This window comes from Rhinolophus ferrumequinum, chromosome 22 (assembly GCF_004115265.2).
Source record: "Rhinolophus ferrumequinum isolate MPI-CBG mRhiFer1 chromosome 22, mRhiFer1_v1.p, whole genome shotgun sequence".
NCBI lineage: Eukaryota > Metazoa > Chordata > Mammalia > Chiroptera > Rhinolophidae > Rhinolophus > Rhinolophus ferrumequinum.
In genome coordinates this window covers 48,963,807-48,989,406 of record NC_046305.1, presented here as the reverse complement: position 1 = coordinate 48,989,406, position 25,600 = coordinate 48,963,807, and the positions used below count along the sequence as shown (strand labels likewise).

At 47.0% G+C, this 25,600-nt stretch overlaps 1 protein-coding gene across 1 annotated transcript in view; it reads left to right on the top strand.

The window, feature by feature from the left end:
- NOTCH2 (notch receptor 2) overlaps positions 1 to 18,099 on the top strand; it is a 147,755-nt gene extending 129,656 nt beyond the window's left edge. The window contains exons 23-34 of the mRNA XM_033092161.1: positions 1,644 to 1,880; positions 3,979 to 4,091; positions 4,990 to 5,495; positions 6,861 to 7,208; positions 7,773 to 7,915; positions 8,117 to 8,327; positions 8,761 to 8,857; positions 10,255 to 10,423; positions 11,057 to 11,358; positions 12,136 to 12,283; positions 12,941 to 13,038; positions 13,926 to 18,099. Of these exons, the coding sequence (XP_032948052.1) occupies positions 1,644 to 1,880; positions 3,979 to 4,091; positions 4,990 to 5,495; positions 6,861 to 7,208; positions 7,773 to 7,915; positions 8,117 to 8,327; positions 8,761 to 8,857; positions 10,255 to 10,423; positions 11,057 to 11,358; positions 12,136 to 12,283; positions 12,941 to 13,038; positions 13,926 to 15,314 (3,761 nt within the window). The 3' untranslated portion in view covers positions 15,315 to 18,099. The remainder of the gene's footprint in view (positions 1 to 1,643; positions 1,881 to 3,978; positions 4,092 to 4,989; positions 5,496 to 6,860; positions 7,209 to 7,772; positions 7,916 to 8,116; positions 8,328 to 8,760; positions 8,858 to 10,254; positions 10,424 to 11,056; positions 11,359 to 12,135; positions 12,284 to 12,940; positions 13,039 to 13,925) is intronic.
- The last annotated feature ends 7,501 nt before the right edge of the window (positions 18,100 to 25,600 follow it).

Here is a 25,600-nt window from a genome sequence, read left to right as displayed (position 1 = left end):
GAGTCATTTGGTTTTCCTTTGTCTGTGGTGTCTCTGTTCAGATCTGTAGCCTTTATTTCCACTCCATTCTTGATCTTAACATTTTACAGAGATTAGCTGTCTGTGATACAAAATGTAAATATATTCCCAATGTATTGTTTTTTTGTCTTTTGATTTTCTTTATGGTGATCTTTTTTTTTGATTGGTTTGTTTTTCATGCAGAGCTTTTTATTTTTAATCAGGTTGAAGCTATCGGTCTTTTCTTATGGCTTCTGGCTTTTGAATCCTGGTCAGCAACGTTTTCCATACTCTAAGATTATAAGGGAATGCTCCCATATTTTCAAGTGCTAGAATACTGGAGAACTCTTCCCCCACTGCTGCTGATTTTTGAATACTTGATCTTTTATGCAATGATTCAAGATGGCACCTTTATTAAATTCTAAACTCCCAGGTGTATTTGGAAGTCTCTCTGGACTTCCTTTTTTATTCTTTTGTTCTATTGATGGATCAATACGACCCTAGAGGTTTTCATTACTATGTATCTTCTTTTCCGAGGGTTTCCAGGCTATGGTTATCATTTATTTTTCCATATAATTTTCGAATCAGATTGTCTCTTAAAAAATCCTGTTATTATTTTTTTACCAGGGTCATATCAATTTTGTGAATGTGTATAGAGAAAACTGAGCTCTTTGTGATGTAGAGTCTTCTTAACCAAATCATAGTGTCTTTCCATTGTTTTCAAGTCTCCTTTTGTGTCTTTCAGGACTATTTTAAAAGTTTTCACATGGGTGTAATACATTCCTTATTAAGATTATTCCTAGGTATTTATCTTTTGCTGCTGTTATTGAAAATGAGGTCTTTTCATTCTTCTTTTTGATAGTCTTGCTTACGTTAGTGTATACTACAGATGCCAGAGGTAGGAATGCAGAACGATTTTCCATTCTTTTGTAATTTTTTAGTTGATCCCGGGATCGTTTCTGGAATAGTCATTGATTTCTTTTGTTTCCTGCTCAAAAGTATTTACAGATATTTATACTAGATGGCTCATGGATATCTATAGTACATGAAATGAGTTCTGTTTTAAATAAAATCACCTTGAAGCTCTCAATAGGATATTTCCTCCTATTTTTTTTTAATAAGAAACTAGTGTACTACACTATTTTACAGAAAACAAAAAGTCAGTGGGTATTAAACTAAAAAAAAAATCATTCAAAATTTAGTGCTAATTTCTACCAATATTTTTACATACTACTTGTAATCTGTGTATTTATGGTTATATTCTCTTTTGAACGTTTTTATATTTTGAATTAAATTGAATAAATTAACAAAAAAATGTTAGTCTCTTTGAGCTCGTTTCCTAGTCTCTCAGGTGGGATAAATAATTCTGGTTGCTCCTTAGGGGACCATTGCATTGAGTGGGAGAGTCCACGTGAAGGAAGGCCTAAGCATCGTTTTTCCTTGGCTCTTCCTGGTCACCAGGAGAATGGTGGTTGCCATGCAACAAGAGTGTGCTTTGTTCTGCCTGACCTAGAAGGTCCTACCCCAGATTGAGAAGTCTAACCCGACCAATTGTGAAAATGCCAACAAGGGTGGCTCTCCCTTGCTGGAAAGCAGTGTTCCAGGATTTGGCATAATGCTCGCTCTCTCTCCTCTCTTTCCTGCAGGCCTGCTCTGTGAAGAGAACATTGATGACTGTGCCAAGGGACCCCATTGCCTGAATGGGGGTCGGTGTGTGGATAAGATTGGGGGCTACAGTTGTCGCTGCCTTCCTGGCTTTGCCGGAGAGCGGTGTGAGGGAGACATCAACGAGTGCCTGTCCAACCCTTGCAGCTCTGAGGGCAGCCTGGACTGCATACAGCTGATCAACGACTACCGGTGTGTCTGCCGCAGCGCCTACACTGGTGAGAGCCTTCCCACGCTGCCGGGCCGCTCCGCGGAGGGGCTCTCAGGGAGGAAACGAGGCCCCTGGGACATCTCACACACCCACGGGAAGCTTCTCCTAGACCTGAAAACTAGCCTAGCTTCATTCCAGGGCCCAACTCTTTCTTAGGTCGGCGATCCTCCGATGTTACGACCCATCTCTACCTTTTGTTTTCCCGGAGACAGGTTTTCTCTTTCGTTATACATTGATGTAGCAGAAATATATTTTTAAAAAGAAATAGAATGTTGGGAGTAGTTGAGCAAAATTTTGCATCTCTTAATTATGGTAAGATACACGTAACAAAGTTTACCGTTGTAACCATTTTTAAGTGTACAAGTCTGTGATACTAAGTACGTTTATTTACATTGTGCGGCCACTCCCAGCAACCATCCACAGAACTCTTCTTCTGAGCAAAATAACATGTTGTTTTCAGGAACCTGCCCTCAAACTCTGGTTTCCTCTCTCCGCCTCCCTTTGGCATGTAAGGCCTTGAATTCCTGAATCATCACTGCCACTGTGACCTTTCCACCTGGGGGGGTCCAGAGAGGCTTAGAATCTTACAGGACGCTTAGGGGGGAGGAGGTCCTGATTGGAGTGAGTTTAACCAAAACTCAGTTGATGGAGTGTGAACTGGAAAACGGCCGTGGTCACAGGTGTGACCTGTAGTGCTAAGACGTGGCCATGTTCCCAGTCTTTTTTCAAGCTTCTTTTTTTTTCATTACAGACCATAAAGGTGACCAAGCCTGGCCTCAGCATAGGGGCTTTCTCCTAGGCACTTACTAGGTACTTCCAGAAAAGGGCAGCTTGGTGACTTTTGGGGACTGAAATACGTGTTCGTGTCTATGTGGTCGTATCATCAGATGCTCCATTTAGAAATCTGTCTTGCATTTCTGGGGTCATTTTGAACCTTATGCTGTAGCAGTAATCGTTGGGAGTCAGGCTGTAGGCTGTAGTGGTCTCCTGACTAATAATGTGGCACATTGGACCCTGCTACATTCTGAGCCTATCCCCAGATTTCCTCCCTTCCAGTTTTAAACATATGCTACCTTTAAGAACTTTGGAATTTTGTCAAGAATGGGAAGGATTTTGCAATAGGAAAGATGCCTGGATGAATATCAACAGAGGCACAATCCATTACGAACGCCTTAGTTAGTGAAGCAAGTTGGGCAGAAAGAGTACAGTCGTCTACAGCCTCATACCAGCCACGATTTGTGTGGGAAGCCACAGAAGCAAAGCTGGCTCCTGCTCCTTTCATTGCCTCTGAGGCTTCCTTTTTCTGGACTACTGACGGACACTTACAAAGAAAGGAGAAGAGAGATGAAGGGAGGAATGGAGACCACCTCTTCCCTTCCAAGTGACGGCCGGCCAGATGGGGCCTGTCCCCTGTATTTGCCACGAGGTCCCACCTGGGCCTCCACGGCTCCCCCATAGTTTCAGTTCAGTTGCTTAGTTCCCTTGATCATGGAGTCGTGGCCTGGAGATACCTTCTGTTTTAGAATTGTTTCTGGAGCCAATGAACCCTGGGCAAATGGAGCTTTATTTTAAAGCAGTGCCAGTTAGGTTACAGAAAGGCTAACAAATGATTGAAAGGGGATGTTACAGATGAAAAGTCTCTGTCAGTTGCCACTCACCATTTATATGTATTGGTCTGGTGTAACCTCTCCTATGAAGTAGAAGATGTGAGCAAGACGCAGTGAAAAAAGAGTTTTCTAAAGGTTTCTTTGGACTTAGGAAAACTAAGTGCCTTGAAAACAAGCTGTCGTTTTCCTTTTTTGTTTGTTTGTTTGTTTGTTTGTTTCATGGTATTAGAGTCATTTTTCGCATCCGTCCAGTCTTCCGAGTGGGTCGGGAATGTGTGCCACGTGTGCTTATTGTGTAGATAAGACAGGCGAGGGGCCTGGCCGGAACCAGTGACAGGTCAACCGTGTTGAGACCCGGTGATGGCTCCTCCATCCTCTCGTGTCCCCTTTGGCTTAGGACTGCAGTTGCACACCTCTCCCTCCATCTCTGATCCTTGGGCGAGTTCACACCCTTCCTACTCCTGCCTTTCCACACGCCTTTTTGTTTTCTGCTTCGAGGTCGTCACTGTGAAACCTTCGTCGATGTGTGTCCCCAGATGCCCTGCTTGAACGGAGGGACTTGTGCCATGGCCAGCAACATGCCTGACGGGTTCATTTGTCGTTGTCCCCCGGTAAGTGCTGTTGTAAGGTGCATCCTCTCCTCCAGACAGTCCGCGACGAAGCTGAGAGCAAACCTGGTTTTTCCAAGTTCCATTGGGAGGCTGCTTCATTTTAGCTCCTTCAGAAGCAAATGCGTGGGTTTTCCAATCACAGCTGTTAAAATACTGCCAGAAACAGGGAGCTCCCTAACCTGTGACTCCGTCTTCAGAGGCCCCCAGGGAAAAGCACAGGAAGTGGTGGAATGTTCCCTTGAAAACAGGACTAGTGTCTCTAGCTTCTAGTCTTGCTACCCAGAGAGGGGCAGAGTTGGTTAGAAAATGCTGCTCGGCTTACATTTGTTAGCAGGGGCTATATTTGGGAGCAAGCTGCTTCTGAAACTAGAAGGAAGCCTACTTTTAGCCATTTGCTATGCAAACGCTTTTGCCACGGCCAGAGGCTGAAACCTCCTGAAAACAGGAGGTTGGTGGGGAGATGCCAAAAGGAACACTAGGCCTGGGCTAAGCAGAAAGTGTAAGAATGAACTGACGTGGGAAACGTTTTCAGATACCCAGAACTCCTGATACGATTTCCCCCCGAAGCGCCCTCTGCCAAGCCATTATATGAGTGATCTAATGATGGTTAGGGAAGCTGTTCGTACGAACCGTGTCACCGGACTCTTACCCCAGTGTGACCTGTGGACTTAATTTAGAAGTGATCTCTTAGACGGGTAGAATCTACATCATCCCTTGGAGGCTTCAGCCCTGACCTGCAGGTTGACTTGAGGAGGTGCCTTGCCAGAACTTGGTCCAGGAGGCTGCATGGAGGGATCTTAGCAAGGTGTAGAGGTGTGGCGGAGGGGACTCAGAAGGCAAGGGGGGCCTGCCCTCGAGAGCCGGCCCACCGCCCTCATTGGTTCACTCGTTTCCGCAGGGCTTCTCCGGGGCGAGATGCCAGAGCAGCTGTGGACAAGTGAAGTGCAGGCGAGGGGAGCAGTGCGTGCACACGGCCTCGGGACCCCGCTGCTTCTGCCCCAACCCCCAGGACTGCGAATCGGGCTGTGCCAGTAGCCCCTGCCAGCACGGGGGGAGCTGCTACCCGCAGCGCCAGCCTCCTTACTACTCTTGCCAGTGTTCTCCGCCGTTCTGGGGCAACCACTGTGAACTCTACCCCGCCCCCACCAGCACCCCGCCTGCCACCTGTCTGAGCCAGTATTGCGCCGACAAAGCTCGGGACGGCGTCTGTGATGAGGCCTGCAACAGCCACGCCTGCCAGTGGGATGGGGGGGACTGCTCCCTCACCATGGAGAACCCCTGGGCCAACTGCTCCTCCCCACTTCCCTGCTGGGATTACATCAACAACCAGTGTGACGAGCTGTGCAACACGGCCGAGTGCCTGTTTGACAACTTTGAATGCCAGGGCAACAGCAAGACGTGCAAGTAAGGGTCCAGGGTCCCGAAGCGGAGGGATGCTGTCACTAACACACCTCGGTTTCTTGTTCTTGCTCCTAAACACTCCAGGGCTCCCGCCCAAGCTGCCTCTGCTTTGCAGACTGGTGCCCTGAGGCCCTCTTCTCCCTGGGGTCAGCCCTGTCCCCTCGCAGGCTCCCCTGTGCAGCCCCTTGCTGGCAGAGGCCCAGGAATGCTCATTGCCCAAGCACCCTCTCTCTGCCTCTCTCTGCCTTCTCACCTGCTGCTCTCGCGACCTCCTGGGGAAATAACTTTCGGAAGTAGTGTTAACCCACGCTCAGGCAGCCTCTCACATAACCTGCCTGCAGGATGGATGGAAAGGTCTGTACCTCTCTCTGTTCACCCCTTTCCTTTCCCCGAGACCGGCGTTCCCCAGCTGGATTTCTCAGGAAGCCTAAGCTAAATGGGGCCTCTTCACCCTCCTGGTCTTTCTTCGCTATTGCAGTGAGAGGGTGCTTTACGGTTTACGTAGTGCTTGCCTCTTAGCCATCCATTTAATCTGATCCCGACTGATTCTCAACAACCTCGTGAGGCATAAGTATTGCTAATGGTTTCTCACAGGCCAGGGCACCGAGATCTGGGAGCTGGAAGAGCTTGCCAAAGCACATGCAGCTCTTCTGGACCCCTCGTGGGTTCATTGGGCTTGCGAAGCAGGTTGTCCCAATGGTGTAACTATCAGCGGATGGCAGTGGGGGAGGAGGGGAGGGGAGGGCAGGGGAGGGGGGCGGAGGGTCGATGAAATGGTTTGTGCAGCATTTAGGTTTGGGGACTCAGTGTCCTTTCCCCGTATTCGAAAGGGGCTGTACGAGTTACATCTGGTATCCTGTGTGGGACACACCCCTCCCCACCTCCGTTCCGTAGTTGGGATTCAGTCTTGATTGGGACAGACATCAGCCACACTGCCATGGTCCTGTGCCGCAGCTCTTGACGGTTCAGAGCTGTGCTTTGGTTTCGGGAGGCACCTTTCCCTTCCGAAAGCCCATCGTTACCTCACCGGGGGCAGTAGGTACAAAACTAGAGGAAGCGTGACCTGGGCTGGTTTGCATTTCAGGGATGCAGCTTTGTTGACCAGTCTGACTTAACAAGAGCACGAGCTGCCAGGGGGCCCTAGATCCACGTGGCATAGTGAGCGGTGTTGTTTGCTCAGTCGGGGAGCACCCACGGATGTTGCGTGGTGTAGATTCTGTGTCCTGTCAGATGTCGGGGACAGGAAACCCAAGAAGTCTTCACGAGGCATTCCCCAGTGCCCTGTCCCGGGCCACAGAGGGGTAGGAAAATTCACAGGAGCTCCCCGTGTGCCCTGAGCCCCTTTCCTCCCTCTGCCGCCTCCCACAGGTACGACAAATACTGCGCGGACCACTTCAAAGACAACCACTGCGACCAGGGATGCAACAGTGAGGAGTGCGGCTGGGATGGGCTGGATTGTGCCGCCGACCGGCCGGAGCACCTGGCGGAGGGCACGCTGGTTATCGTGGTGCTCATGCCCCCGGAGCAGCTGCTGCAGGACGCGCGCAGCTTCCTGCGGGCCCTCGGCACCCTGCTGCACACCAACCTGCGCATCAAACGGGACCCGCAAGGGGACCTCATGGTCTACCCCTATTACGGAGAGAAGTCAGCGGCCACGAAGAAGCAGCGCGTGGCACGCAGGTCCCTGCCTGATGATCAAGAGCAGGAGGTGGCTGGGTACGTGTTTGGTTGTCGCGCGTCTGTCTTGAAGTTTGATTTTAGAAAGCCGAGCACTGCGGTATACAGAAGAAGTCATAACTGACTCTCTGAAAACGCAAAGCTCGGCTCCGTGGAAGAGCCCACCGAGCAAAACGTAGGCATTGTCCCAGTATTTGTGTTGTAAGCGTGAAGTGTTGCTGCAAGGTGGGCGAGAGCACGCAGGAACGCGATGTCAGGAAGGCCTGCTCCAAGGCAGAATCGCTACCCCTCGGCCGGGGTGGCCTCAGCTCCCTGTTGGAGGAGTTTCCTCTTTGGTCTTAATCCTTTGGGTTGTGTTGCCTAAGTCGGAAGGCCGGGACTCAGCCGGGCCAAGGAAAGTGAGACATTCCCTAAGTGGGAATTAGCGGTTAGGATCGAAAGGGACAGTATTTTAGTTTCTCAGATCTTTCTGGAGGAGGCAGCGTCACAGAGGTGGAGGGGACAACCCTGAGTGTGAGGAAGGAAGGGTCAGCGACCCCTTCTAGCTCGGCTCGCCTGGCTGGCACCCTCTGTGTTACTCACCATTTCCCTTGGCACCCACAGCTCTAAGGTGTTTCTGGAGATTGACAACCGCCAGTGTGTTCAAGATTCAGACCAGTGCTTCAAGAACACAGATGCGGCAGCAGCTCTGCTGGCGTCTCACGCCATCCAGGGGACCCTGTCCTACCCTCTCGTGTCTGTCATCAGTGAGTAGCACTGCTGTTAAGGGAGGAAGGGAGAGGAGGGGGGCTTCAGGTGGGGGCCGAGAGAAGAGGACACCCTTTTCAATGTACAGCTCTTTACTTTTCAGAGCTGGTGAGGGCAGGGCTGCCCTCTGAGTACATTTAAAGCTAGCATTGAGAGATTGGTGTCTTACGCAGCACTTTCCTGGTCTCTCTGACTTGCAGGCGAGTCCCCGAATCCAAAAGGCACTCAGCTTCTCTATCTACTTGCCGTTGCTGTGGTCATTATCCTGTTTATTCTCCTGCTGGGGGTCATCATGGCCAAACGAAAGCGGAAGCATGGCTCCCTCTGGCTGCCGGAAGGCTTCACCCTTCGCCGAGACTCCAGCAACCACAAGCGTCGTGAACCAGTGGGACAGGACGCCGTCGGGCTGAAGTAAGAGGGTTTAGCCACAAGCTACTGTTCACGGTAGAATAAAAGCAGGGATACATCACAAAGCAGATCTTGCTGAGTCATGATTTTAAATCCTGATCTGTGGCCACGCCACGCTACCCCACTTGGCCATAACTCTCAATGCCCGTTGAATGACTGAAAACCAGTCAGAGTCTGGGCTTCCGTTCTGTACTTATTGTCACATCGGAGTCAGCTCCTGTGTTCAGACACACTTTGGTTGTAAGCTCTGGATTGGTGGGACAGGAAAGGATGTTTGCTCGGGGATTAAAAATACTGGCCATCCTTTTTGGGCCAAGGCCCCGAAAAGTCTAGCAATGGGAGTGTGTCATGATGGAAAAAATATTGAAAACCACTATATACCTTGATGACATAACCTCTGCTCTTGTTTTTCCCCTTCATAATCCTGTCATTTCAGAAATCTCTCCGTGCAAGTCTCAGAGGCCAATCTAATTGGTTCCGGAACAAGTGAACATTGGGTGGATGATGAAGGACCTCAGCCAAAGAAAGCCAAGGTAAAGCCACCATGATCAGTCATTCTCCGGTCACATTTCAAATCTCTGTCCTTGGTAGCTGGAGTGTCCCAAATGGGAGTGATAGTCTTTCCGTGTTGCCCAGGCAGTGGTTAGCCCGTGTTTCATGAAAGCCCAGAATCTCTAGTCATTGATGGCCTTGGGTTGTCCACGCATGTTTGCAACAAGAACTCTAAAAATAATAAAACAAACATGCTTCTTCCTCAAGTGTCATGCAGATGATAGTCGAATAAGGACCGAGGTGTGTAAATAGCAATTTCCTTCATGGCGAGACGTCTCCCTTATCCTGTCTGGGCACTTCCCTTTCTGGAAGGGAAGGTGGAATGAAACAGTAGAAGAAAGCCAGTGGCCACTGAGTTTGGAGGCCCCCCATCTTGAGCCTAGGAAACTAAAACCATTTAGAAGTAGGAGGTAGATTAGGCTGCGGCCGATGTAAAAGGAGACCATCCGTCCGTAACTGTCCATACGTGGCTGGGATACGTATGCCTCCCATGGGTATTCTGAATCAGCTTCAGGAAATGAGTGCTTGAGGAATTACAGGCATGCCGTCCTATAGACGTTGCTTTAGTTACAAGAGAACTGGATTCAAGTCCAAAACTGCGACTCAGTAGCTGGCAAATTACTTACCTTCTTTGTAGTTAATCATCCATAGCTGTTAAATAGGGATAATAATAATTCTTTCCTCTGAGTTGTGATGAGAGTTAAGTGCGCCAACACGTATAAATTGCCTTACCTATTTGCTATCGCATATTACATCTTCAATAAAGCGTAGCTGCATTGGACGTTATAATAATAATTATTGCTCACCACATATTTCCTGAATGCTTGCTGTGTGCTGGGCACTGTTCGGTACAAGGAGTTAACCTTGAACAAGGCTTGTTCCCTATTCTCACGATCCTCACAGTCTGGTAGAGACTGTGTAGTCCCATTGAGCCATGCCGGTGAGGTAGAGGTAAGCAGAGTGTGCTTTCGTGGACCAACAAGAGGAATTTATTGGAGGGGTAGGTAGGAGTTGGTCAAATAAATAATTGGGAGAGACCATGCATGGCAGGCGCTGGAAACAACATAAGCCAAAGCCCAGAAGCAAGAAAATGGTGCTTTGGGGCTCTGTAGATAGCGTATTAGGCAGGTAAGATGGGGCACATATTAAGGCTGAAGCTTAGAGTTTGGGATGGGGACATTGGGAGAGTTGTCCAGATGACGCCACGCAGGTGAGAGCTGTGGGAAGCTGATGTGGATAAAAATCGGGAAGGCTGGAGTGGGAGGAGAGAAAAGACTAGGTGGGAGATTAGGAGAAGTGATGGAGCCTGGACTAGCCCCTTGTCTGTGGGTCCTGGTGGTGGGCCAGGCTGATAGGGACAGCTGTCTCCCCCTCTCAGGCTGAAGATGAGGCTTTACTCTCAGAAGAAGATGACCCCATCGACCGACGTCCCTGGACACAGCAGCACCTGGAGGCTGCAGATATCCGCAGGACTCCGTCGTTGGCTCTCACTCCTCCGCAGGCCGAGCAGGAGGTGGCCGTGCTGGACGTGAACGTCCGGGGCCCAGGTCAGCGCCCCACCTGCCCCTCTCACCAGGCCAGGCCCGCCCGTGGTTCTGTGTTATCCCTCCCATGTTATGTCCCGCTTGGTGATATGCCCCCTGCCAGTTTCACAGATTGTAAATCAGCTTGAGTAAACAATGCTTAAGGGATACAGGCGCACAGGAAACAGGAACTTCCATGGCAAGAGAGGGAAGGACTTCACATTGCTTCGCAGACAGCACGCTTGAAATAGGCTGAATGGACGGGATGGATTTTAGTAGGATCCCCAAATCAGAGGGGTAAAGAATTAGTTCACCTGACACCTTAGTTCTATTCATATTGGGTATTTTTTAATGTTGTCCATTTTAAATTAACCCAGCGCTTAGAAACTTGAACAGAAAAACTTGTTTAGCTTAGAGAGGAACCTCCAGCTTAAAAAGATGCTTGCTTTCCCGTTGCTCTTTACAGAAGGGACATTGTCACAGGACAAGTAGGTGGCCCATATGACAGGAATGGCCAGTGACCGCGAGAAGCACAGGCCTATCTTCCCCATCAGAATAACTTTCTTCAAATTGAACTATCCCAACCCTAGGGTTAAATGATCATGAACGTCCTTCTCTCCTCCTTGACTACTTTTTGGGGACTTTCCTTTCCTGTAGATGGGTGCACCCCACTCATGCTGGCTTCTCTCCGAGGAGGCAGCTCAGATATGAGCGACGAAGACGAAGACGCAGAAGACTCGTCTGCCAACATCATCACAGACTTAGTCTACCAGGGTGCCAGCCTCCAGGCCCAGACGGACCGGACCGGGGAGATGGCTCTGCATCTTGCCGCCCGCTACTCAAGGGCAGACGCTGCCAAGCGTCTCCTGGATGCAGGTGCAGACGCCAACGCCCAGGACAACATGGGCCGCTGCCCCCTGCACGCTGCAGTGGCCGCTGACGCCCAAGGGGTCTTCCAGGTAAAGAACACGAGAAAAGCTGGTTCCCTAGGGAACCGGCTATCATGTCTTATCTTTGTCAAGGCACTTACTACCCCATTGTATTTGTTCAACGATCCTTTGAGAGAATAAGGCAGATGGTAGAGTCATGCTTGCTGGGAGGGAAAGCAGACAACAGGGGGCAGGCAAACGGACCTACGAGTGTTATCCACAGCGAGGTAGCGGTAGAGCCAACAGATCACAGCAGTCTTTTGATTTTTAATCGCCATGGGTTTTTTTTTTGGTGTGCTACAAATGCTTCCCAAATGAGTAGATCAGACGGGAGTGATATCTGTTATGAAGCCTTGGGTGGTGTCAGCTTCCACCTGCAGGTTTATCTGACCGTGTGGGCTCCCACCTGTTCCTTAAGTGGTTTTCTTGACATGAGTTCACAGTGTACTTTTTATTTTTACCCTTATGAAGAAATGGGAAGCATTCTGAATCATCTTAAACTGTACACCATAATAGAGGTTATGGTATTTTCCCACATCCCTCTTCTTCCTTTAGAAAGTAGAAGTTCTTCACTTTGCATGAGCCATTGTCTCTTGAGCACCCATTTGTTCGTTCGTTCATTCATTCATTCAACAAACAGTGGTTGCTTGACCATCATAGAAACTTGGTAACAAAAATAACAAGACATTTCCTGCCATCCAGGAACTTACAGAGTAGCCTCCGCTGTGACGCTCTTTTTTCTTCCCTTAGCTTAATTATATCCTTTTATCTAGGTGACTCTCTTTTCTGTACTTTCTCCTGTTCCAGATTCTGATCCGCAACCGAGTAACTGATCTCGATGCCAGGATGAATGATGGCACTACCCCCTTGATCCTGGCTGCCCGCCTGGCCGTGGAGGGAATGGTGGCAGAGCTGATCAACTGCCAAGCAGATGTGAATGCAGTGGATGACCACGGTAGGGGCGAGGCAGGGATCTGGACTCTTACCTGCACAGCATGCCTCTAAGGAGGAGAACTGGTCTACGATCCGTAAAGACCCATGTCACATCCAAGTCCACGGAAGATTCATTCATTCATTCATTCATTCATTCATTCATTCATTCATTCTTCCTTTTAGCAAATGGAGAGAGCCACTGGGAGGTCTGTAGGTGAATATGGAAAAGGGATTTTTAGTGAGGGTTTTTGGTTCTCAAAGGTCTCCCAATGTAGGTTCCCTGACATGCTACTCTGGCTCTGACGGCTCATGAGAGCTGAATTCACTGGGGGTGTTGTGAGATCTCCTAAATATACATTCTGGCGTGTAATAAATAAATAGGTTACTGTCTTCCATGTGTGACAGGGTAGACTGCCATGGGGAGGACAGGGGTACCATAGACAAATGATCCTTTAACCTAGAGGTCTTCTGCAGGCTAGGCAGCCTGTGCTGAAGTATTTCTAGAACAGAGGGAAAGAAGATAATACTTGGATATTTTCCTAAGGCCCCCACAGAGAACTGGCTTCCTGCTGCTCTCTGGGGAGGTCACGGTCTCCTTGTACAAGTCATGGTGCTTCCTTGTACTGGGAATAGGACATGTTCCTTCTCCGACTGCTTATACACATGTTTTTCCACGCAGGAAAATCGGCTCTTCACTGGGCAGCTGCTGTCAATAATGTGGAGGCAACACTTTTGCTGTTGAAAAATGGGGCCAATCGAGACATGCAGGACAACAAGGTACAGTCTGGACTCTGAGCTGGAGGGCAGACATAGCAGTGCCTCAGAATACGGGGCCTTCCCTTTTCACCCATGGCTCCTGATGGGTCCAGAGAGCTTGAGGAAGGCTGTTGGGCTTATCCCACTGGGTGGGTCAGTGCTGAGCCTACTCAGTACTCAGTCTGATCCAGGCAGGCTGTCCTGTAAATCGCTTGGGTATATAGCCTTCTCTGCCTCTCTTTTCTTTGACATTTCCCTTTCTGCTGTTCTCTTTTCTGCTCCCTTCTTTTTCTCTCGTTTGTTTTTGTTTTCCTGCTGGTCTTTTTTTCTGTTGTTGGACATCATCCTGTGTGCTTTTCTTGCTCTGAGTTTTAGGTCGTGCCAGCCCTCTCTGCCTCATCTTTTCTTCTCTCATTTATTTCCTCTTTTCCCCCGTTTTAGCTCTTTCTTGTACATATTGTTTTGTTTGGTTTTTTCTCTGCTTTCTTTTACTTTCTCTTAGTTTTCCCAGGTCTGTGCATGTTTTAAGTTCTTCCTCTCCTATCTGTCTTCTTTCTAACTCTTTTTCCTCTTAGAACCCTATTTTGATAAGCTCAGTGCTCTTTTAAGTGGATCTCTGGCTCAAGGGCATGCTTTATTTCACACCTTCACAACGAAGGAAGTATTGCCCTTAATGGGGCAAAATTGGTGCTTGGGGAGGGGTGAAATAATCTTAGTCTTTTTATCTATGAAACACAGATATTCATTCAGCACATAGCTAGATACACAGTTTATATGTGGTATTAAAACTTCATGTGGGAGACAGTTTGCAAAAAATATCTAAGGAGATGATAATAACAAAAGATTGAGAAACACTGCTGTATTCTTGAGTGTTATTAAAATGTGCTGTTTGTGGACCTTTTCTGTAGGAAGAGACACCTCTGTTTCTTGCTGCCCGAGAGGGGAGCTATGAAGCAGCCAAGATCCTGTTAGACCATTTTGCCAATCGGGACATCACAGACCACATGGATCGCCTTCCCCGAGACGTGGCTCGGGACCGTATGCACCACGACATTGTACGGCTTCTGGACGAGTACAACGTGACCCCGAGCCCTCCAGGCACTGTACTGACCTCTGCTCTCTCACCTGTCATCTGTGGGCCCAACAGATCCTTCCTCAGTCTGAAGCATACCCCGATGGGCAAAAAGCCCAGACGGCCCAATGCCAAGAATGCCATGCCCACCAGCCTCCCTAACCTGGCCAAGGATGCCAAGGATGCCAAGGGGAGTAGGAGGAAGAAGTCTCTGGGTGACAAGGGCCAGCTGTCGGAGAGCTCAGTGACTCTGTCCCCAGTCGACTCCCTAGAGTCTCCTCACACATATGTTTCTGACACCACATCCTCTCCAATGATTACATCCCCTGGCATCTTACAGGCCTCACCCAACCCTCTGTTAGCCACTGCCGCAGCCCCTGCCCCAGTCCACGCACAGCACGCACTGTCTTTCTCTAACCTTCATGAGATTCAGCCTTTGGCTCATGGGGCCGGCACTGTGCTTCCCTCTGTGAGCCAGCTGCTGTCCCACCATCACATGGTTCCGCCAGGCAGTGGCAATGCGGGGAGCCTGAGTAGGCTACATCCAGTCACTGTCCCAGCGGATTGGATGAACCGCATGGAGATGAATGAGACCCAGTACAATGAGATGTTTGGTATGGTCCTTGCTCCAGCTGAGGGCACCCCCCCTGGCATAGCTCCCCAGAGCAGGCCGCATGAAGGGAAACATATACCCACCCCTCGGGAGCCCTTACCCCCCATTGTGACTTTCCAGCTAATCCCCAAAGGCAGTATTGCCCAACCCGCTGGGGCAGCCCAACCTCAGCCCAACTGCCCTCCAGCTGTTGCAGGCGCCCTGCCCACCATGTACCAGATTCCAGAAATGGCTCGTTTGCCCAATATGGCTTTCCCCACTGCCATGATGCCCCAGCAGGATGGGCAGGTTGCTCAGACCATTCTCCCAACCTATCATCCTTTTCCAGCCTCTGTGGGCAAGTATCCCACACCCCCTTCACAGCATAGCTATGCTTCCTCAAATGCTGCTGAGCGAACGCCCAGCCATAGCGGCCACCTCCAGGGGGAGCATCCCTACCTGACACCATCCCCCGAGTCTCCTGACCAGTGGTCGAGTTCATCACCGCACTCTGCTTCTGACTGGTCCGATGTGACCACCAGCCCTACTCCTGGGAGTGCTGGAGGAGGTCAGCGGGGACCTGGGACACACATGTCTGAGCCACCACGCAGCAACATGCAGGTTTACGCCTGAAAGAGTCTGCCTCCGGTGTAGGGACAGAACTGCTATCGGAAATGCTGCTGAGGAACAAATGAAGGTCCTCCAGGAGAGACATGAAGAAATCTCTGGAACCAGTTCCTGGAGGCGGGAGAGAGGAAACGCTCTCACTTTTCAGATAATGCAAGAGAAGCAGTTTTATCAGCTTCACTGGGTGTTTGCAGGGTTTCGAGGAGGAGGGACGAGGCTCCTTCTAATCTCTTGCCCATCAAGCCAAGTTCATGGAAATGCCAGATGAACACAAGACTTGGAACCATGTTTACTCTCTCTTATTTGGAGAACTGGATGGATGCCTGTCGTCGCCCAGACATTCTTGCAGCTTGAACTGCATTTTAAGCCCCGGGGGCTTCTGCCGTATCCGTGAGAAGATTCTACAGTAGAGTCCTGTTGGCAGTTGTGCCCTGGAATTCTAGCTGAACTGACCTATCTCGTCTTCTCATCCTTAGAAATTCTTTTGGCTTCATTTGGTACTTTAATTTTTGCACCTCTCTGGTTGTAGCCCCACCAGCAGTTATAGGGTCTGGCCTTTGTGCTTCTAATCATTCCTGCCCTGAAATGTAACTTCAGCCACCTCTTCCCCTCCTCTTTTCCAGTGTCCCTGGAAGTCCCACGGGTTTACTTTGGTTATGGTTCTCCATAGAAACCTTTCTAGTACGTTTCTTTAAAAAATGGGTGTATTGCATTCTCTTACATAACATTCCTAGAAGAAGAAGAAGGGGAGCGAATTATTTTTCTTGAAACCCAATTTGGGGACAGGCAACCCCTTCAAGAAGCTGCACCTAAGTCTCTTGCCTGCATGTAGGGCTTCCTATAAACCTTCTAGGAGGAAAGGCAAGAATCAGTTCTTTTTCCATTTGTGGGCCTAGACAGTGTGAAGTTTTATCCTTGACAAGTTTAGGTACTGTGACTCCCTTAAAAAAAAAAAAAAAAAAAAGATTTGGAACGTTGGAATGACCAAGAGATAAGCTAACGCATGCAGGAAGTGTTACCCACTGACAGGTCGGCTCCCTTCCTGCCAAGCATTGCACTGACTGCCAGCGTGAAACACATTTGTTCCCAGATCTCAGAAGCTTCAGGCTGCTTCTGAGCCTTCGCTCCCATCAATCCTCACAGAAGAAAATGTCTCAAACTATATTCCCTCACCATCGAGAGTGGAACTTTCCTCGACTCAAGGGTAGTCTTGCCTTCATCAGGTGGTCAGTCTCTACTTCCTGATTCCTTCTGAGCGTGGGCCCGTTCACCAATCTTCCTTCCACACAGAATGGTCTGAGTTACTGGGTGCACCCAGGAGGTTCTCACAGAATGCAGGGATTTTCAAGTGCAGGAAATAGAACATTGGGTTCATTTTCTAGAGCCAAAGCCAACCCTCTAAGAAAGTTGGAAAGGGAGGAACTCTGGCAGCCTTTGCTAACTCTTGCTACCATTTCTTTTCCTTGGAAACAGTCACGGCATCTCCTTTAAGACGACTAACACCGAGGCTTACCAGGGACATTTTCCTTTCCTAGAGTCACCTTCTAGATGATAAGGGACAATTACAGATTCACTGTCCTGGTCATCTTTGTGTTCAGATTGGGATTGTCACTCTCCTAAGTCTGCTCTCTGTATTTGTGGTCTTGACAACTTCCTCGACCCTCTATCAAAGGCGGAAGCCTTCTAGTCAATGCTAGAAGGGGAAGACAATGGTTTTTTTCCTCTTCTCCCTGAGTCAGCACATAAATTGGTCCTGTGACCACACTGCCGCATCTACCCGGTGCTATGATGTCATGACATCCAGAAAATTAGTTCCCCTGGGGCATTGGGTGGATAGTAATAGGTGAATTGCCTACTTTATTTCAGTTTGAATAATAGTCCTCATTTCTGCCTTGGCAGGGAGTGTTCAGCGCTTCCCACTTACTTACCTGTCTGAGGTCCCACACAGAAGCCCTGTGTGTCTGTTAGCACGGCAGTCTACACGTGGCTTTTTCACTCCTGCCCAAGCTCGTGAACCAACAATAACAGTTGTGCTCGAATGTGAGCAGATCGTTTATTCATTCCGTATTTTCTTCTCTCACGTGGCAACTCGACCAGTCCCTTCAATAGTATGTAACATGTTATCACTCTAAACCGTGACTCTATCCTGGGACCCATTTGTTAATTCACAGATGGGGTGACACTATGTGCCTGAATCACCGTGGACCCCATCACGCCTGCCCTGCTCTGTCATCCTGTTCCAGCCTCACTTACCGAAAGTATCAGTCTCTGATCCAGCAGCTCAGATCTTTCATAACCTCCTCTCTCTCCAAGCACAATGTAGGCCCGCTTTGCATGTTTCTCCTTGGAATCCTTTGCGTTTGGGGGAAGGAAATGTGAAAGTTGCCGGTACAGACAACAGGCTTCCTTGATGAAGAGGAAGATACTACCTTTCAGTCATTTGTCAGTCACGGAGGTTTTGAAGGACCCTTGAGTCGTATCCTATCTAATCAAAGAAAAGGTAAGATGGAGACTCACTTTCTCATTTGGGTTCTGAATTGCAGACTAGCTTTTAAGGGGACACATCTTTTATGCCATGTATAGGTCAGCCCCCCGTTTTTGGTTTTTTATTTTATTTTATTTTTGTAAGTTCTTCCTTTGACTCCTGTCAGCCTCTGGGTATAGATTTTTTTTGTTTATTTGTTTCTTCTGTTTTGTATTAAGCATCATTTTCTGACTTACATGAGGGTGAGGGGGGTAGAGGTTTGAAGAAAAGAAAGACTAAGAGTTAAAGATTTGAATGTTAAGCAATCACCTGATGCTCAAGTCCTCTGTATCATCTTACTATTAAAATTGCTAGTTCATAATTCTTGCACAGAAAAGAACCAAAGGTGTAATGTTTTGTTGGCAGGTGGTTTGGGGGAATTTGGCCTTAACCAATGCATTGACTGCATGGTGACTATTGGATAGGATGTGTCCTATGCCCTGAGGCTCCCATCCCTAATTCTGGTACTATGGCTCCTTTCTTGTGTACATTTCTCTTAAGAGTGATATTGTATCTGTTTGTATGAGAAACCCAGTAACCAATAAAATGACTGCATATTCCTAACTGTACATAGTAAGGAAAATGCACACTTTGTTTTTACTTTTCAAAGTTTCATTCTAAAAGTAGCTAAGATGAAATTTATATGAAAGCATTTTTATCACAAAATAAAAAAGGTTACATGTCAAGCTCAGTGGCCTGGCTGTTTTTCTTTTCCATTCCTGTATCCTTGGTCTTGCAGGGATTTACCTCGTGATGTCATCATTTGCTTAGAGAGAAATCCTTTTCATTTGGAGTCCCAGCGAGCCTAGCACGGGCTTCTATCCTTTCTCCAGGCAGACCATAAATAAATGCTTTTGAGGAAGGAGCTCCTGTCAAATAGAAATCATCACAAGACTGAGTCACTTTTCTGTGCACTAGCTGGTGACAAACAGATAATTGCTCAGGACAAAATGCCTTCCAATGGAAATGGAATGTTTGCTGATGGCCGGATTGAGACTTGGGATATAACGAATAATATGGATGGTGCTATTACCTAAACCATTAGTTCGCGACATTATTCCTCAAACTAAATTCTGTGTAGACTTAATATATGCAAGTATAAGATAGTATTTTCCATACAAATATGTTCCCAAGTTCATGCATTGCATTCACTTGTCAAGTCAATCAGTAAGACATTTGAACACAAATATTAGGCATTGGTGATATCGATGGCATTAGCCGTCCTCTATCAACTTCAGCATCGAGTTCATTTCCATATTCTATTAGCTTTGCAGAAACTTCTGAATCACACAGACATAATTCTGAAGGGTAGCAGTCTTTTTTCAAACGACTTGACTTGAAATCTTAGGATACGCTTCATTTAATCAGATGAAGGAGCCTTATTCAGGTTCTACAAAATATGTTTTAACACAACTGCCAGCACATATTGGTTATCCCAAGAGTGTTATAATATTATATTAAAATTATATAATTTGAGTCTTCATGTAGGGTTTTGTAATGGTGTATAAGGAAATGAATTTGAGAGCTAAGGAATGACTCACCCAAGTCTGGTCCTCTAAGCTGGCCTCTCAGACCTGCAGTTACCTCTTCAGACTATTTGGGAACTAAAACTCACTCCATGAAAACCTGCTCCAGGGGATCTGCGCTGCAGGCCACTAGTGCACTCCCCACATCCTGCCATACAAGCCTAGAAACCTAGCCCTGGAGCAGGCGGGGAGAATCCAGGGCTCTTGAAGCCTTGAAATCCAAGGAAGAAGAACAGGCGGAAAGTAAAGAGATGGCAAAAGATATTTTACGTGAATGGAAACAAACAAAAAGCTGGGGTAGCGATACTTATGTCAGACAAAATAGACTTTAAAAGGCTATACCAAGAGACAAAAAAGGACCCAGCTTCTGGGTATTTATTTGAAGAAACCCAAAACACTAATTTGAAAAGACCTACGCATCCCTATGTTCATTGCAGCATTATTTATAATAGCCAAGATATGGAAGCAACCTAAGTACCCATTAACAGACAATTGTATAAAAAAGAAGAAGTACATATATACAATGAAATATTACTCTACCATAAAAAAAAGAGTGAAATCTTACCATTTGTAACATGGATGGACCTAGAGGGTATTATGATAAGTAAAAGAGGTCAGACAGAGAAAGGCAAATACCATATGATTTCACTTATATGTGGAATCTAAAAAAACAAAATCAATGAACAAACAAAACAGAAACAAGCTGATAGATGCAGAGAACATTTTTGATGGTTGCCAGATGGGCGGGTGGTTGGGGGCTGTGTGAAAAGGGGGAAGGGATTAAGATGTGCAAATTGCCAGTTATCAAAACAGTCACGGGGATGTAAAGCACAGCAGAAGGAGTCTAGTCAGTAATATTGTAATAACTATGGATGGGTATTAGACTTATCGGGGGATCACTTTGTAAGTTACGTAAGTGTCTAATCACTATGTTGTAGACCTGAAACGAATATAATACTGTACATCAACTGTAATTGAAAAATGAAAAATTCTTAATTTTTAAAAAGTTAAAGAATTAAGTAAACTATTAAAAACTATTAAAACCCGTTGCCATTAAAGAAGATGAGAGAAACTTAAGAAAAAGAAATCAGACTCTCGTTAGTGATTAGTTGAATACAACCCAATGGTTAAGGAAATCATATGCATTCTCGCTGTGGGGTACAGGTATCTATCCATTCAGGACAGGTAAGAACACCTGGGTTGTTGCGGGCTTATGGGTTTAGGGACCTCTGTTGACTTAATAGAGAACACAGGAGATAAGAGTTCAACAGGTCCCTCGGTGCCTCAGAAAGAATCATCCTCATCTGTTGTCCCAGCCTCGAACCTCTGGGTGAGAGCAAACAGAGCACTAACTAGAATTCTGTCATCTTTTCGCTCCTGGCTGGCCGACTGTGGATTATCAATGTATCTTAGCTCTACAATCAGCCTTTCTGCCTGCTTTGTGAACATGGCTCTGGGCCCTTTAAATATGTTTGCTTTGCTGGCAGGCACCGTGTTAAGCTTTATCAGTAGAGGGTGCTGGAGAGAGACTGTAGGAGTGAAGGTTTTCCTTCTTGGTTCCTCCTGCCATGAGAGTAGCTTCCCAAGTGCCAGGCTCTTGCAGGGCAGTGTATGGCAGCCAGAGGCACCCAGCAGTCAGTACCAATGCCAGGCACCCACGCCTCCCCAGAGTGGATATAAGAGAGTGGATCAGAGTGCCTAGTGATATACCTTCCTGCGAACAGCTCTCCCCAGTCCCTTAGAGGGTGGATTTCTGGCGATATCCAGTAGAGTGGTACAACAGTGTTTTCTCTGCCAGTCGGTGATGAAGGCTGTGCCCCCAACAAGATCTGCCTCTCAGCCTTGGAAGGAGGATAGCTCTTCCTTGGAAGGTCTATTTCACCCGTAGGGGTGGTAGCTCTATCATATATCATATTGTATCTTATGTATTACGTCCACTACTCCAATAGTCTCTAGAGTTCTCTTTACATTTTAATAACCAATGCCTAGTTATTCCAATCTCCTGTTATAGTTAATAATTCTTTATATTACATTTTCCTTCAATTACTGTGTGGTTTCTTTCTCCTGGCTGAACCCAGACTGATAGATACAGAATGTAACTTATGTAGAGAAATAAATGCACTGTGGTGTGCTTAGTTTTTCCTGATATCAATAAGTCAGAGGCATCTGCAAATCTATATAATTTTCTTTAATTATTTCTTTTCCAAAAGGGTCATGATGGACATCTCAAAATTTAAAGCTATTTATGTTTAACTTTCAGGGGGAAAAAGATAGAAAGGGACCAAATACATTTGTGAGATATATATATATATATATATATATATATATATATATATGTATATATGTATATATATTTAACAATGTAAGTAAAAAATATTAGCCATATTTAATCTACTAGCACTAACCCTTCAAAAATATGTTTGTAACTCCAAGCTAATTGGTCAACCTAAAGATTAATGATTCCAAAGCATATTTAATCATCTCATCTCAGAAAATAGACCAAAAAACAGATTAAAAACTTCTTTCATTGTGAAATATAACATGAAGAAATAAGGATAATAGTTTTAGAAAAGGTTCAACAAATATATACATCAAACCCTAGTGTTCAAGAACTATATAGCCAACAACATAGGACCCTAGCTGTGACCCCAACATACCCTGTCCTTCCCCCATTCATTGCTAACTACAGTCCCTTCCCTGCATCCTAGAACTAACAACACTCCTGAGAGTTCTGTTAATCACTTCTTTCATTTTTTTAATCAACTATGCATGTATCCCTAAAATTAAAGTTCAATTTTGCCTGATTTTAATCTTTATATTCATTTGTGTTTTGTTGTTTCTTATGATATCCCTCCATGGTATTGCATAAAACCAATTCAGTGTTGGCTATTGAATTTCTCTTTTCTGATTTGCCTATACAAGTCTTTGGCTGGTTTTTCTATTATACTAGTTGTTTCTTTGTTGTTGATATGTCAGAACCATTTATAGTGCCCTTGTTCAGTCTATAGGACTTTTCAATGTTTGATCCAATAATAAGACAAAATCATTCCATAACCAAGAGACAGAATTGTATTTCATACAAAGATGTCCTAAATCACAGGGTACTAGAAAAACTTTATAGAAGCACATATTAATCAGACAGTTTTACAATCATAAGATGAGGATGGACAGAAGAAAGATATGAAACTCAGAAGCTGGAAGGGCATGAAATTTTCTGTGTGGTGAAAGACACGATAAAAATTGTGACAAATAAAAGATTGGCAGAATTGTTTTGCAGTAGATAAATAGCTCCAATAAATCAATAAAAGCAGTGAACACTATGTGATAATAATGGCCAAAGGATATGAAGAGGCAAATTTAAGGGTTATATAATAATATATCATCTATTTGAAAGTTCTAAGAGAGTAGATCTTAAAAATTCTCATCCTAAGAAAACTGTGGGACTATGTGTGGTATGGATATTAACTAGACTTACTGTGGTGATCATTAGCAATATATACTTACACCAAATCCGTATGTTGTACACCTGAAACTAATACACATTATATGTCAGCAATACTGCAATGAAAAAACAGAAGTTAAAAAGTCGATTGGCATTAAGCTACTATAATATACTCAACCTCACTAATAGTTAGAGGATGCAATTTAAAATAACGGGCTGTCTTTCTTTTCTAATGTGAGTCTAGAGTAAAGAGCTGGATATTAAACATCGCTGAGAAGGTGTAGAAATACGGGTCGTCTATAGCTCTGCTGTCTAATTTGGTAGCTGGCAGGCACATGCAGCTATTTAAATTTAAAATAAACGAAGTTTAAATTCAGTGACTCAGTCACAATAGCCACATTTCAAATGTTCCATACCCGTAGGTGCCTTGTGGCTACAACATTGGACTGGATTGACATGTTTCCCATTGCCAAAAGTTCCACTGACCAGACTACAGACATCAGCAAGACAGCAGAACAGGAAGCTCTAGACACGCCTTCTCCCACAACAAACCCACCAAATATCGCTGTGAGAAATACAGAAACCAATTAGAAGTTTCGTGCAGTGCAGGTGGGCATGAAGCCAAGCACACGGAAGCCGCGTACAGAATGAGCAAAACTCTCCACTTTCTTGTCAGAAATCCTTTCTCCAATCACACACACACACACACACACACACACACACACACACACACACTGCAACATAATTGGGAGGAAACCCTGAATTCCCATCATCTCCTTGGGGAGAGAAAGAAGTAGAATGTGAGTCCAACTGACACTCCAGCTGCTGCGGGAGACCAGTGTCTATTTTGCCGATATTCCAGTAATGACAGAAAAGAGTGCCAGAGAAGGGGTCGCAGGATCAGACACAAACTATGCACCAGAGTGTGCAGCACCACAGACACACACTAGAGGGCGCCCCAGGATGGTGATTTGCTACAACACCAGAGAGGCAGCAATATTACACACCTACAAGTGGAAGCTCGAGTAGAAACTGGCAAATCTCTTCACAAATTATACACACAACCCCAAAAATGTCACATACACATTACACACACACACACACACACACACACACACACACACACAGAGAAAATAGTTGAGAAGTCTCCAGACTCTCTAGCCTGGCTGTGTGGAGAAAGTCCACCCTTTATGAAACCAGACAGCAGTCGGTTGATTCTTTAGGAGCCAAAATCTCAAAAACAACAACAACAAAAAACAAGACAGACAAGCAACCAAGACATGTTTCAATGAATCAACGCCATTTCTAGAAACCAAACCCACAGAACTGGTATAACATCTGATTCCAGCTGATGGAAAACATCAGGGGAGCCCTGGGGCCTAAAGAAACAGACGAAACGGCACAGGACGCAGTGAGCCTTACTTAACACGTTCTCTTCTGTTCCTCCTATTTCGCAATTCCTTCCCCTTTTCCCAGGCTGCTCCCGGCCCTTCTCCATCCCTCCTGCCAATAATGCCCCTTTTTCTTTGCTTCTCGCGCACTTTTCTTTCCCTCGTTCCTTCCACGTGCGCCCAACGGCGCCGTTCTAGAACACCGAAGTAGATGCGTTGGACAGGACGTGCGCCTGTTGGGAAAATCACCCCGAAGGAGCCTGACCCAGCCTTGACCCGGCGGAGGAGGCTGGGACTCCCGCAAGCCCCGCGCAGGCAGCCCCGCACTGGGCGCGCCAGCGCCTCTGGCCGCTGCGTGCCCGCAAGTGTGACTCGCAAGGCCCCAGGGGCAGGGCCTGGCTCACCAGGGAACAGGGCTGCGCCATGAGGTCAGCGAGGGCCTCGCTCGCCCCAGGCCGGCCCCTCCCCGTGCTGGTCCTGGCGGTGCTCCTGGTCGACTCTCTTGGCGAGGATTTCATTGTTCAGCCTGAGTGGGGCTTTGACTCCTCTGAAATCACCATCCCCAAGAAGCTGAGCGTCCGCGGAGGGGAGCAGGGTGCGAGCAAGCGCCTGTCCTCCAGCTGTGGCCCAAGAGGTTTGTGCTGCCGCGCCATCTGCAGGTTTTCTCCTTCACCGAGCAGGGGGAGCTCCTGGAGGAGTACCCTTACGTCCCCAGGGACTGCAACTACGTGGGCGTGGTTGAGGGTACTGGGGAGTCGGAAGCTACCGTCAGTATGTGCATGGGGGGTCTCCGCGGCATCTTGAAAATCGATGCCCAACATTACCAGATCGAGCCCCTCAAGGCCTCGGCCACTTTTGAACATGTCGTCTACCTCCTGAAGGAGCAGGCATTTCACCAGCACCTCTGCGGCTTAACTCAGAAGGAGGGAGAACAGCGGGCGGCCCCCCGTGACCGTGCCGCCAGGCTGGGGGACTTGACCGGAATCATTAGACACCAAAGGTACTTGGAATTAGCCTTGATCTTTGATCATGAGAGATATTTGTTTTCCAACTCCAGTCTGTCTGAAGTCACAAGCGATGCCATTCTCCTGACTTCGATTATGGACACGTACTTTCAGGAGCTCCATATGAGAATACAACTAGGCACACTGGAAGTATGGACGGATCAAAACAAAGTAGAGCAGAGGAGAGTGGAACACTTTCCACCAAAGTGCCCCCATGTCTGCTTCCAAATATTCTCTCCCCTTCACTCTGTGTTTTGTGGGGAGAAGAGAAAGACTGAGTGGCTCTCTGGGGGAGTCTGTGTCCATCTCTCATGCCCAGGGAGGGTCTCATCCTTCTCAGACCTGTGTCAGCCCCAGTGTTTTCAGTCTTGTTCTAGGCTGAACCTTCCTGCTGTTCCCTCACCT